The 14201-nt window shown below is 44.2% G+C and overlaps 2 protein-coding genes across 3 annotated transcripts in view; one reads left to right on the forward strand and one right to left on the reverse strand.

Annotated features, from left to right (window-relative positions):
* LOC117898554 overlaps nt 1-14201 on the forward strand; it is a 32696-nt gene that overhangs the window by 13603 nt on the left and 4892 nt on the right. For both annotated transcript variants that reach the window (XM_034808038.1, XM_034808039.1), the window contains exons 2-8: nt 9491-10030; nt 12145-12261; nt 12321-12756; nt 12823-13071; nt 13130-13389; nt 13453-13597; nt 13996-14145. In XM_034808038.1, the coding sequence (XP_034663929.1) occupies nt 9504-10030; nt 12145-12261; nt 12321-12756; nt 12823-13071; nt 13130-13389; nt 13453-13597; nt 13996-14145 (1884 nt within the window). In that variant the 5' untranslated portion in view covers nt 9491-9503. The remainder of the gene's footprint in view (nt 1-9490; nt 10031-12144; nt 12262-12320; nt 12757-12822; nt 13072-13129; nt 13390-13452; nt 13598-13995; nt 14146-14201) is intronic.
* On the reverse strand, nt 2762-3232 carry LOC117898559 (thioredoxin domain-containing protein 9-like). The gene has a single exon (XM_034808044.1). It carries the CDS (start codon nt 3215-3217, stop codon nt 2777-2779), a length of 441 nt encoding a protein of 146 aa, XP_034663935.1. The 5' UTR covers nt 3218-3232; the 3' UTR covers nt 2762-2776.

The following is a 14201-nucleotide window of genomic DNA, read 5'->3' on the forward strand; positions in this document are numbered from 1 at the left end:
GTCATTAGCGACAGAGGGCGTGTACATGAGCACCCCCAACACCCAACGTACCCCCCTCCGCTGACGCTTTCCCGCCCGCTTGCACTCATCAACGTGTGCGATGGCCTTGTCGGCTCGTGCTCTGTCGTGCTCCCTGTACACCCTGCCCTGCCACTGCTTCATGTGTCATGTGAAACAGCTGTTAATGATACAAGTGTCTCCGTTTATTTCGTAAAATTTTACATTATTTTCTCCCACTCTCCCTCTCTCTCGCGACATCTCTGTGGCCGTTTCGTCTCTTAATGTCTCTTGTGAAGTGTTGGCGAGGCCATTTACTTAAGCTAAATGCTTACATGATGTCTTTCTGTGTGTCTGGCTGTCTGCATGATGGAACATAATCTCTGATGTAGGGCGGAGCGGATGGGACAAACAGCGATCGAATTAGTTTGAATATTACAGAAAAACAGTGGGCAGCATTTTTAAACTCGAAGAGTTAAAGCAAACAGAAGCAAAAAATAAAGTAAATAATAAATTAATCCAACCTCTGGGCCAATCAGTACCACAAGTACCACTTACCCCTTTTATTTTTGTAAACATTTCCTGAACTTAATCACAAATAAATAAAGCAATTTGCTGCATTTCGCATTTAGTTATTTTTGTGTTCATTCTAGCTTAAAATGGGACAAATAATAATTAGTTTTCTAGCAAATTATTGCATGTAAAATACGTTTATCGCTCATTAGCATAAAGTGACTGTAAAATCCCTCATTAAAAGTCTTTTAATCTGTTAATGCACATGAAATATGACATTTCCATTGATCCAATCCCCAATCCAATTTTATTTAAACTTAATTCTGTTGTTGATGTGGATTAAATGTCTGACATTTCATTTCAATATGTTTATACAGCTTAAACATTTCGGTGACGAAGTTGCCCAAAGGGGGTGAGGCTTGGCAGGGTACAACGCTTTCCTCGAAACATTTCGGCAACCGCAAAATGCTGGCGACATTTGTCTAAGCAGATGCTGCCCTTCAATCAAGACAATCCCCCTGCCAATTTGATAATCCTCTAACCATCTCCCTCCAACATCTGGGCCCCTGTTAACACATTTGCTTGGTCCACAAAACCCGCAATGCCAAAGTCTGTTTTGCCGCCAGCCTGTCAAGCGAAAAACTACGAAAACTGAGACATCGCATCAATAAGGCCTTAAGAGACTTTGACTTCGACTTCGTATTACCCGTTTGCCTCGTGACTCTCAATGAAACCAATGGAAGAAGGCAGATTGATGCCACGTTTCAAACTTTGGATACCCTGGCAAATATCTGGATTAAATGAAGAATTTACAATGCATTTTATGAGCATAAAGCAAATTTTAAACATTAAAATCCTGAAAAGTTGGCATTTAAAATAACTTAAAAAATATTTAAACCATTTTCAAGGGTATCAAAAATCTCCAAAGGCTGTAGGAAGTAAAGAAAGAGAGAGAGAGAGAGAGAGAGAGAGACTTCCTATAGACACGTGCGGCATTTTGGGCAAGCCAACGGTATCCGCATGCCAAGGCGAAGTGCAGAGTGACTGAATAAATGAGTGAATGACGAATGAGCGAGTGAGTGAAGGAGTGAAGGAGTGAGTCAAAGAATGAATGCGTGAGTGAGTGAGTGCGTTGGGGGAGCTCGAATAATTTGAAATCGTGGCAGTGTGGGCGACCCTACCACGTACATAGGGCAATGTTAGGGGCATGGCCTGATGAATATGTTGAAATCAATCAGGTTAACCGAAAAAGCATTGACACGTTTTCTCTAGCTCTCCAGCTCCCCCTCTCCCTCAATCTCTTCCCTCAATTGGCCCATGATATGTGACTTGGGTACGTGAAAATTGCATTTCATTTTCTCTCTCTCTTTGGGTCTCTCTCTATGTCTCTATGTGTCTCATATGGGAAGACGTCACGTCATGTCTTGTCATGTCAGGTGCGTGGGTGTGTGGGTGGGTTTACGGTTATGTGTCGCCCCCCCCCCATGTGCCCTGTCATCTTCAGTGTGCGCTGTGGGGCTCTGTTGCATTTGACATTTCACTGTTGTATTTATTAAAATTGAAAAAAAAAACAACAGCAACAAAAAGAGAGTTTTTTCTCCACAAAAAAGCAGACCCTCCTTCCTTTTCCATTCTCTCTTGCTCTCTCTATCCTACTCTTCTTCGTCTCCTATTCCTTTTCTTTGCGTAAACTTGTTAAAAACTCATTATTATGTTTAGAACTGGTCAAAGTCTGTTTTTTGTTTGTTTTTTATCCACTTGCAGGAGGAGTTGTAAGGTTTTTAGTTTTATCTGGCTACAAGCTACCACAGATCTTATTTAATCCATAATTCTTCCATAAAGAAATACAGCATTCATATTGCCTCCAATTTATTTGATTTTAATAGGCATAGTTGGCAGATAATTGTTAACTTATTAAATGCATAAATAATATACAAAAAATATTGTTAACAAATCGTTAAATTGTACAGATTTCGGAACATTGGTACTGGTAATTATTAGGCATTCGCTTGCATCGCTTAAAAAGAATATCTAGAATGCCTAATCTGAAAGGAAAAATGTTCTCCCTATTCCTTATTCCTTATTCCTTAATCAACAGAGAAAGATTTATTAAAATTCTTACGGACACAACACAAAGTGAATGTCTCACATATGTACATAAATAAGTGTTGAGTGTTGCAGCAACCAGCACCATCAGCAGTCTGTCAGCGTTGTAATTATTCGTGTAAATCTATGCTCCGTGTTATGTCAACGTGTACTTTACCCTTCACCCCCCTTTGCGCGCTTTGCAGCTGCCCCTTCGCTTCTCTTTTGCTTTATAGAAAATGGTGCCAGATTTGGCGATGCGGCACTCGAGCATCGCCGTGGAGAAATTCTCACGATTGCCCAATTCCTGAAAGCCTACAATAAAGTCCACCACTGTTCCGTCCTTCACCAGCATAGTCTCGGGTACATGATCGATGCGCAGGCGTTGCTGCAGGAATTCAGCATTCTCGGTGTTCAGTTTGCAGAACTTGGCCTCCAGATGCTTGGCGGCCAGGATCTTCAGGTGTGTGTCCATGATGCGGCAATGTGGATTGCCCGTTCGATGGAACAGCAGCACAATATTGGGCGCATGTTTGGCCATTTCGAAGAACTCCTTCTCGCTGGCCAGCTGGATGTAGAGGCCATTATGGAGCCAGTCTTGCGGATTTTTGTTGGCGGCCATAATTGCGAGATATTTTAGCTAAAAAAGCTAATTAGAATGAATTTTTAGGATTTTGCAATTTGAAATATATTTAATTAACAAACTCGAGTTGATTTTTCTAGTTTTGCCAGTCGTGAGCAACTGGTTTTAGTACTTGTATTTGAATTATTTGTAAAATAAACCTCACTGGCTACTGGGACTTTCGTATTTTTATACGAATGTCGACTGTTACAAAGAATTCAATTTATTCATTTATGCACTTGTTTGCCAAGATAAATCCTGGCTTACAATCAATAGTTATAGCCGGAGCAAGTAGGCCCTTAGGCTGACTGGAAATTAATCATATAAATCACAGTAAAACAGCCTAAAGTACATACATAAACAATCCTCGATTATGGATTATGGATTATGGAAATACTGATACAAATATTTACATAAGCTGACGCTTAAGCTGCTCTCGCGTTCCATCTCTGGGGTTCTCGCTTGATTCATCGCTCTGCTTTTTGCCTCTCACAGCGTAGCTTAGCAGCAAAGGACTCCCAATTTGCACATCTGTTCCAGTTTTAGTTCACATATGTATTTATATGTAAATTTATAAATGTAGCTCCGCTGCATCGAAGGAAATTGTGTCCAAAGAGCTGTCCTTCCCATGTTTGTTTTTTTGTTGTGGCGCGTTTCATGTGGTTCGTGTTGCTTATTTGGACACTGTCTGCGTTGGTGTCTGCGTGTGTGTGTGTGTGTTGTGGCACTTGTGTATCGCATATCAATTAAAAGTTTCGCCCCAACTTGTAATCAGTTTGAGTGGAGTCTGTGCCCAGTGCCTGCCTCTGTGTGCTGCCTGCTTTTGGGCGTGCCCAAGTGATTCGGCTGATGATTCCGGCTACACAGACACGGACACGGCACACAGCATTTGTTGTTGTTGTTGTTACATTCGCTTTGTTTTCCGTTTCACTGGATGATGATGCCAAGGGCTTTCAGGGAGAGGCAGCGGCAGCGAGCATCTCTACTGCTAATGGCTGCTCTAATTGGTTAGATTAAAGGTGGCTTTAAGTGGCAATCGGATTGTTGGCTTCATAAGCGGATAAACGTGTAATTATTTGTCGACTTTAAGTGTGTAAAGTGTGTATCAAAATCCACAAGGATGCTGAAGAGCTGTGAAAATAATTGAATTATTGCATTATTAATCCCAGAAATCATTTCCCTTGCTTACATTTTTGCAATAAATTGCATTCCACAGCCCAAAGAAAGTCGCCGCAGCCGACAAATCAATACAATTAAAGCAAAACCTTGAGCAATAAAAGCCGAGCTCCACTGCACTCCTCCCCCGTTCCGCCCGTGGGCTGTGGAGCTGCTGCAGCCATGTGCCAGCCATTTTCTTCGATCGTTATACAAAAAAAAACACTCACTCTGCATGTGTGTGTGTGTGTGTGTGTACAGCTATATCCATATCCATATAGACACGACGGCCCATAACTACCCGAAACCATCGCATATCGCCATATCGATATATCGGGACAGTGCTGTGGCCTGGCCTGCGGTTGAACGTGATTTTTCAAATGTCACGCACACGCGGAATGATATGCGGTGGATGGTGGATGGTGGAGAGTGTGCGGGTGGGGGGTACAGCAAAAACAACAGTAAATCTGTTTTGCGTGGGTGCGAGAAAAATTCAATGAAACGCTTTCGCTCGAAAAACTGCCAGCGATAAGAGAAGCCAACCAAACAAACCATTCATAAAACGCCGCTTATGTAAACGTGAAACTGATAGAACGCATCGGATAATGGTGCATAATGCAAATGGATAACCGGTTGCAGACTGCACAGGGGGATTGTTACGTGAGAGATAGGTGGAATTCTGAGGCTCAAACATGGCAGATCAATCTGTCAAAGGTAACTGGGAAAACTGAGAGTGCAAAAGTGCAACGCTGGAACTAGGGATAGCTGGAGGATCTACCAGCATATGCCCGAGGATTTGGGACTTGGACACTGTTAAAGATATTTTATGGATAATTAAATAATGGCCGAAAACTCTAAGCATTTACCTCGTTCCCAAGATGCACACGTGAAAGAGAATGCCCGAGAGTGGTGCAAAAAATAAAGTAGATGCTGATTAGTGTTGCATATACAGAAATATCTCTTAGCTTCCTGGCACGACCCTTTGAATACAAATAATATATTGGAGCCTTGGGTGTTTGCCACAGAGAGAAAGAGAGCACTTTCTCTATATAAGCCATGACTGTGTGTTTCCATAAATATGCCGCGAAGTAACATTTATTTTACTTTTACTTTGTGTTAAATGTAATTGAAATGAGCGACAACGACTATGGCTATGGCGATGGCGATGGCGATGGCAATGACGCGACGTCAAGCAATTTTATTTCATTGTGCCTTCTCCTGCTCCTCCTCCGCCTGTGCCACGTCCAGTGCCGTGCCTTGCTGTGCCACTGCCTGGCAGCGTAATTTCTTTTCAATTAACAATAACGAAACGAAGCGAAATTGGTAAAAGCAAGAGTACTCGGGACTAGTAGCTCCACAGAGAGCTGCTGCTGCTGCTGCTGTGGGGGAGAACGCGGTACTGCGGGCAGCTCTACAAAATGGTTCAAGTCTTTAATGCAAAATAATACAAAAAATAATAATAATATTTGCACAAACAACACACACATACAAATTGTGTTTAATTTGTGTCACAAAAGAGGGGCCCGACCCGCAACCATTCATCATTCATCGGTCCATGGCCCACCTTTTCTTTCAGTTAAGCCCCTCGGAACTGGGACATTTTGCAAAAAGCTTAACTTTATTTTCCGTATGGTTTTGTACAAGTTGGTCTACAGTTTTCGTTCAGCACTACGGCTCTACGGCTCTACGGCTCTACTCCTCCTCCACTTTGGTTCTCGTTGCTCATTCTGCTGCTGTTATCGCTCGTCATCAGACTTTTGCTGTCTTTTCATTTCATTTCATTTGATTTCTTTTCATTGCTTCGCACAATTTCCGCAGCGACATTTTTTACAATTGTCCATGACTGTCATACTGACAAACACTGTGAGAAATAAAACAGGCAACACCTGACAGAGGTTTAGGTTTGAGAATAACAACAAAAATGTATGCATAGCAGCTTGAGAGGTGTTTGGAGTTATTCCGGAATGTTTGGCTTGAGGTTTATGCTATTTATCTTGGAATTCTTTAGTTCCTAAATGGACTTTCACTTGTTAAAATTACTAGAATTATTTAATATTAATTTTATATTCCGTTAATATAAAATTTCAAGACTTTTTAGGGCTAGAGCTAGAACTTTCGCTTCGCTTCACAGTTTCCAATCAATTTTTGTTAGATTTTAACCACTTTATTCCCTATTTTGTAGGTAATTTCTCTCAGTGTACGAGCTCGCTTGTGTGTGTGATTTCCAGTTGCTGTTGCTGATCTCTCGTCCATTGCCCCCCGACTACGACGAGCATGCAGCACGGAAACATTTTTCAGCTGCCTTTTCTCTCTGTTGACACAAATCATTCGCTGGAAGTGTCGCTCCCGTTTCCACTTCTCCACCTCACTCGCTCCCCCGCATATCGCTCACTTTCTCTCTCTCCCTGTGACGTTTTCCCCCTGGCGGCCTGCATTTATTGTCTACTTTTGTGTGTTTGGATTTGGTGTCCAAATGTGTGGCGGAGGCCCGCCCCTGCCTGCTGTCCGTATCGGTTACACTCAAAACGGAATGGGGGGGAAAAAAAGGCTCCTGCCGCTGGCAAAAATGTTTGCACAGCACAGTTAAGAGTGCTCCATGGATAGCACATGGATAGTGAAGAGAAAGAAGTGTCTTCGAGTGCATTCTAAAATGTATTTCTGTTTGCCAAGCAGTTACAGAATTTAATCTATGTACATTTTGAAGTAAACACAAAGGAAGGAGGAATATGGAAACTGATTGAAGCTTACCCAGCAATCAAGAGAAAAGGCAAAAGATTAATGATATTCCCCAACAGTCAAAGTCCCTTTCAAGCATCCTTTTTGGCACTCCATTCAGCTGCATGGCCAAGTTGCTGCCAAAACGCGAATCAACATTCCGTTTGCCAACATTCCTAACCCAGAAAAAAAGAGAACAGAACAACTTGATGAACATTTTTGCACATGTCTATTTGGACCACGACGTACATATACCGCACTCCATTCAGTCCAGTCCATTCCAGTCCAGTCCAGTCCAAGCCAAACAAAGAAAATAATATGTAATTCAAAACATTGTTCAAGTGTTCCAGTTTTTGTTCCCAGAGTGTGTACGTACGGGTGTGTGTGTGTAGAACATATAAGAACAGGAAGGCTCTCCTTGGGGAACGAAGCTTGAGCTACCCTGGAAGATCCATCGCTCTAAAAGAAGACTTCCCTTAAAGATTGATCTGATTTTGGGTGCTCCTGTGGCTCCTCCTTAGGCAAGGGTATCCCAACTACTTCCAGCAGCAGCGCATTCCATAAGTTCCATGTTGGAACTTGACCAGTTGCCGTTTTCCTTTGCCAAGCCAAGCCGTTACTCGAGTGGCGTGTACCCGCCTATCCATCGCATCATCATGTGGCATCAGACCGCTCTTTATCTGCTGTTGCTCCTTTTCCATTTCCACTTCCATCTTGGGAGCCAGCCAACTCGACTCGTCTAATGGATGTCTCTTTGTTTGGGCTCTGCATCTCTCTCGTATCTCGTTTATTGATGCTGCATCTCTCGACGACTGCCACTCGACAGCCATCCATGGCTCCACCTTCCGGCTGTCCACTACAGTGGGGAGTTACAGCTCCCAGCACCCAGCTCCCAGCTCCACTCTCTACCTAGCGGATGAAATTGCGCAAGCAAACAAACACATCCATTTTGCAGTGCTCCTCTCGTCGCTTCCCTTCCTGTTTGTTTGGATTCCCACTATCGGCCACTGGCAGTCGCTGCTCTCCAATAGAACCGAAAACCAAACACATACACACATCGCCATCTATCCAGCTCCTGGTTTTCCGTTGTCGAATAAATTTAAACAAACAAAAAATTGGGTTTTTGGCCAAGCGTTTACTGGACCATGTCCAGCCAAAAAGTCGAACTGCCTGTCTGTCAATGCTGTTCCAAAATGGAAACATTATGCAAATGCTCTTTGATATTATTGAAGAGTTTGGACAGAGAGCAAACACTGATCCATTTTGTGGTACATGGATGAATGGATTTGGGTGAGACCTTTGTGTAATGTGTAAAAGCTAATAGCTTTTGGCATTTGGCTTATGTTCAAGAAATTGCCAGGTACATGGGCATTTTGTGTGGATTAACATGGGATTAACCAGCTCTTAGCAGCGTAAAACAAGAGGAGCCCCTAATCATGCACGGGACATGTTTGCTTGGAATTCTCTTTATAAGCAGTCGCTGGTGCGTCTCAATAGTCGCTAGGAAGTTCCCTCCAGCTCTAGATATATTTTTAATCTATAAAATAATGAAATTGATATAAAAATAAAAGAATAATTTAAGGATCTATTCCCATTTTTACCCTTTCTAAGCGCTACTATTTGAAGGCAAGAATTTATACTCCAAAGCCAGTCCTGGATCCCATCTAAACTTGTTTCTTAAATTCGCACAGCTGTGCTCGCATAACCCCTGCAATAAGAAATGCAATTAGCATTGCAATAAACTGCACTAAATTTGGCCAAAGATTTGCATCTCTGCTGCCACAATGATTCCAGCGATTTGATCTAGTTTTTGGTAACCGGTTCCACATGCCATGACCATGCCCGTGTGTCTACAGCCTCATCTCTGCCCAAAAAAGGGAACGAAAATACATGCAAAAAACCAGAAAAAGCAAAACAAAGGAGCGTTGGGGAAGCAGTAAAAGCAAAATGGCAAAAATTGTGTCATAACATGAGCCGTAAAAACGAGTTGGCCTAAAACCTGAACCTATCCCAAAAAACCAAGCGAAAAATCGCCAATAATGACGATGATCACAGTGATGATGATGATGATGATCTTGCTGGGTGTCTGCTCCGATTGGGGTTCGGAGACCTGTTTTCAAGACCACTGCAGTGCAGCCAGCCACGGATGGGTATGCCTCTCCAAGCCAGTCCTGCGCCGAGTATGTTGACTTATGGGCCAGAGACAGAGTCAGAGTCAGAGTTAGAGCCTGTTTGACAAAAGTGGGTCGACTTGGTCTTGCTCTTCGTCTTTGCCCATGTGTGGAGTGTGTGTGTGTGTGTGTGTGTGTGTGTGTGTGGAATGTGATTTGTAGCCTGTACAATGTGTGAAAATGGCCTGACAACAACTTGACTTTATCCCCTCTCTGTGTCTGTCTCTTGCAGCGAATGTGTTTCAATGATGTTACTGCCTTCGGGGCGTTCGAATAGTGATGTCTATCCGCTACAAAGTGCCAACAGCAGCACAACAGCCGCCTCTGCCGGAGCAAAGCCCTTGCTACTGACACGAACATCATCGCCACAATTGACAACGTTGCCCACAACAAATGGCACCAACGCCCACACGACACCCATACGACCAGTGAATGGTGTAGCAGGAGCAGGAGCAGGATCCTTCTCACAGTCGCAGTCGCAGTCACAGTCACAGTCCGGAACAGCAGCAACGGAGGCGACAACAACAACGGAGCCTGTCAGCAGTGGAATTGGGGTCGGCGTTGGCCCTGCCACTGCCACCGGCACTGGCATCTATGGGCAACTTTTGGGTCAAAACCAGGGACATGGACACGGACATGGACAAGGAAGCAATGCTGCTGGCGTTGCCGGAAATTGGTCCGAAATTGATGGACACTTGGAGACAATTCAAGACAAGCTAAAACCTGGCTGGACCGTGCACTCAGGCAAGGAGGGAAGACTCTATTATTGCAAGTGAGTAGTGAAATGACAAGTGCCATTTATTTATTAGACGTTCCCACAAATGTTCCTAGAATGTTTAATTTGTTTTTCGAAAGAATTAAGGGTATTCTGATCAAGGGATTAGGCAAATTTGAATAATTATTTGAGGTATAAAGAGGTGTCCTTCCCTTGACTTAAAGGCACTTCAACTTGGTAAAACTTTCAGTGAAGTTTTAACATAAAATCGCAGTCAGTTCGCTCAGCTTTATTTAGTTTTCCAGCTTAAAACTATATTTAAAATGGAGCTCCCCATTAATTCTTGCCTCATCTCTGCCTGTTGCATATTTAAGCCGAATTAATGATTTATTTTAAGGCATTTACAAGTTTAAGAGACATAATAGGATTTTATTGTAAAATCCTTGAAAGTTTTCTCTCTTTTATGGCTCTTAACAGCCCATTAAATATTTATTTTATCAACAAAAGTTTTCGTTTTCGATTTGAGGACTGCCCCCCAGTTCGTGAATATCTTTTGCTATTGTTTCACATAATTGTGTCCCCGTTTTATTTGTTATTTAAGAGACGTTGCCATCTTTTTCGATGCCTCTTTTAATGTGTAAATTCTCCCAGCTTTAAGCTGGGCAAATTTTCCCACAAAAGAATATTAAACAGCGTAGAAAGCCTGACATTTATGGAACGAAAGGCATGGCCAAAGTTTCAGCATTTCAATGCCTGTCCCACTGACTGATGTCCTGGTATCCTGGTTAGCTGAATGCGAATGTGAATGTGCAAGTGAGTGCCGTGGGATGGAGATGGAGCTGTGGGTTGGCTGGTTCTCGGCTCTGGTGCTGCACATAAATTGATTATGCGCAAAATTCTATTAAATAATTTTACACTTTGTTGCACATCAAACTGAAAGCGCACAAAATGCCATAACCGAGTGAGTCGACCCACCCAACGAGGCTGTGGAATGGCTGTGACTGGGACATGGACTGGTACTGGGTCTGGTTCCGGGGGCGATAGAGTGACTGACTGAGTGAACAGCTCTGGTTGGGTCCCCGGCTACATGGACATGGACATGCACCCGAGAACCCCCCCTCTCTCTCTCCCACTCTCTCTCTCTGTGTGTGTGTATCTCTGCCTCTAGGAAAGTGTGCAAAAGTGCAAAACTAATTATCACAATTGTGTGCAGCCAGGAAATGAAGAAAGACAGCAACGGAAGCCACCAAGGTGGCCTGATGTGGGTTGGAATTGGATTTGGTTCGGTCTCTGGGCTCCGGCTCTGGCTCTGGGTTTGGCCTGTGGGTTTGGCTTTGCCTTGCTGTTGCTCTGGCGTGTGGCACGATTATGGGTTGGCTGTTTATTGCATAGTCAAGCAAATAACCCAATTAGCGTTGATTAATGTCAATTGAAATGCATTTTCAGTGTCCAGCCACAGGGAAAAACACAATCAAGGGTACAGACTAGGGTTAGGCTAAGCCACAGAAGCACACACAAGTCCAGCCACAAGTTCAGGGTCAACTTTGTTTTAGGGTGTAGCTATTTTGGGTAGTCCTAGGGGGTTCCTATTCTAATAGAGTTGCAGATACACAGATGGAAAGAGAGATGATAGCTTTATGGCTCGTATTTGAGCTAAACTATTATGTTTGGGCGCTGAGATCGTTTAAGCAGTGAGGGAGAGAGAGAGAGAGAGAGCGTATCCTAGCGTACATCCACCCTTAAGTGCTAAGTCTCACTGGGAGAGAGTAGGCCGGAGAGTAAGCCAGCGCGAGAGAGTAATTGAAATTAGTTTCTGTTGCCCTTCATGAATATCTTTTATTGGATCTTGTCTCTTAAACTATCTTTTACTGGAATATGTACAATAAAATAACCCTCTATAAATGAGGCTAATAAATAATCCCAAAACTAACCACAAAATTATATACAAACTTTCTCTCAGCCCGCTTTTTATTCCGTGAGTGCAATTAGTTGTTAGAATATTTTATAATTTGTGTTTGAATATTTAACCAACATTAATTTGCAATCAATTTTCAGTCTTTTTAATTGCTCTGGCATTAAATGTTAAATCCAGTTAGCCCCTGCCCCCCCACATTGCAATTTATATTTAATTTTTAATTTAATTCGAATGACATTTTGGCTTATTTTTGCAGCCACTTGGCACAAACATCGGGCTGGCTGCCCGCCTGCGAGGATTGGAGCAAACATGAGGAGCTCTCCTATGGCTGGGAGCGTGCCATAGACTCCAAGGGTCGTTCCTACTACATCAAGTGCGTATTTATCACCCAAAACCATGCAAGTAAAACCATCTAAAATCTATTCCCTTTAGCCATCTGAACAAGACGACCACGTATGAGGCACCCGAATGCATACGCTGGGACGAGCATCCGCCGGAGCCGCGTCTCGTCCACCTGCAGCGGAATGCCAGCCTGAGCTTTGGCTTTGTGGCAGGCAGCGAGCGGCCCGTCATCGTGCGATTCGTGACGGAGGGTGGGCCCAGCATTGGCAAGCTGCAGCCCGGCGATCAGATACTCTCGGTCAACGGGGAGGATGTCAAGGATGCGCCCAGGGATCATGTCATTCAGCTGGTGCGTGCCTGCGAGTCGCAAGTCAGTCTGCTGGTCTGCCAGCCCATGGCCCACTGCATTCTGCCGGGCCGCAAGTCCACGCTGCTGTCCGCGGGCAAGCGGGCCAAGCTGCGATCGCGTCCAAGTCGCGTCCGATTCGCCGAGAGTGTGTGCGTCAATGGAGCGCCACTGTTTCCGGTAAGGGAATTCGCCAGGGATTCTCCTCTGGCAGCAGAAATAATCTTTAATTTCTTGTATTTTCAGCCCTCGGCCTTCTCCCTGGGCGACATATGCGTGCCGCCAATGGCCAATGTGCTGAAGGTCTTCCTGGAGAACGGGCAGACCAAGTCCTTTAAGTACGATGCCACCACCACGGTGCAGGATGTGGTTAGCTCGCTGCTGGACAAGCTCTGTCTGTGCTGCGGCGAGCTCTTCAGCTTGGTCCTGGAGCATGTGAAGAGCCTCAAGCGGAATAAGCTCACGCTGCTGGATCCCCAAGAGTCCTTGGCCAGAGTAGGTTTCACCTCCACAGCCAAACATAAATCAATTGCTGATGGTTCTCCCTTTGTAGATTGCTGCACGTCCGGGGGCCCACAAGTTGCGCTGCTTGTTCCGCATCACCTTCGTGCCCATCTCGGCCGCCGAGCTGGCACAGAGGGATCTCCATGCGCTGGACTATCTGTACATGCAGTGCTGCAACGATGTCAATCAGGAACGCTTCGCGCCCGAGCTGCAGCCGGAGCTGGCACTCCGTTTGGCGGCACTGCACATGCACCAGCATGCGCTGGCCAATAATTTCTCACCCGCAAAGCTCACCGTCAAGCTGGTCGAGTGAGTGTAGACATCGCCCTGAGGCATAATCTGACATAACTAATCTCTGACTCTCTTTCTCAGACGCGAGTTTGGGCTGGAACGCTTTGTGCCCGTCAGCCTGTTTGAGGGCATGAAGCGGAAGGAGCTGCGACGGCTGATCTCTCACTTCTTGAAGCTCAATGCGGAGATGACAGGGTCGTCCAGCAAGGTCCTAACACAGCTGCAGGTGGGTGAAAGTAGGGAAAAACAGAAGAAAGAAAGTCTCTAAATATCAAGAGAAAATGCAAGCAAAAGGCAACAAAATAACGGACTCCCACGCGGAAATTATTCGTGCTTAGATTCGCTATTGAAAGTCTATAAATTTCAATATAAATTTAAAGAAATAGGCAAAAGAATAACGGACTCCCACGCGGAGATTACTCGTACTTAGATTCCCTCTAGAAAGTCTCTAAACATCAAAACAAAATGCAAGGAATAGCCAAAACGTGGAGATTCCTCCTGTTAAGATTTGCCCTAAAAAGTCTGTAAATATCCATAGAAAATGCAAGCAAAAGGCAAAAGAATAACGGACCCTAAGGCTAATAAATATTAATACTCACCCCTAAAAATCTTCAACTCTTGCAGGCCAAACTCCATTATCTAGATATAATTGCTAGTTTACCAAGTTATGGAGCCAAATGCTTCAGCACAAACCAAAGAGAAGGCGTCGAGCGGGTCCTGCTGGTGAGTCCGCGCTTCGGCCTCAGTCAGATATCGAGTGCACGCAATTCGGTGGTGAGTTATGCCCAGAAGCCCATCGAAAAACGTTTCACTAAGCCTTCAATCTCCCA

This window comes from Drosophila subobscura, chromosome O (genome assembly GCF_008121235.1).
Source record: "Drosophila subobscura isolate 14011-0131.10 chromosome O, UCBerk_Dsub_1.0, whole genome shotgun sequence".
Lineage (NCBI taxonomy): Eukaryota > Metazoa > Arthropoda > Insecta > Diptera > Drosophilidae > Drosophila > Drosophila subobscura.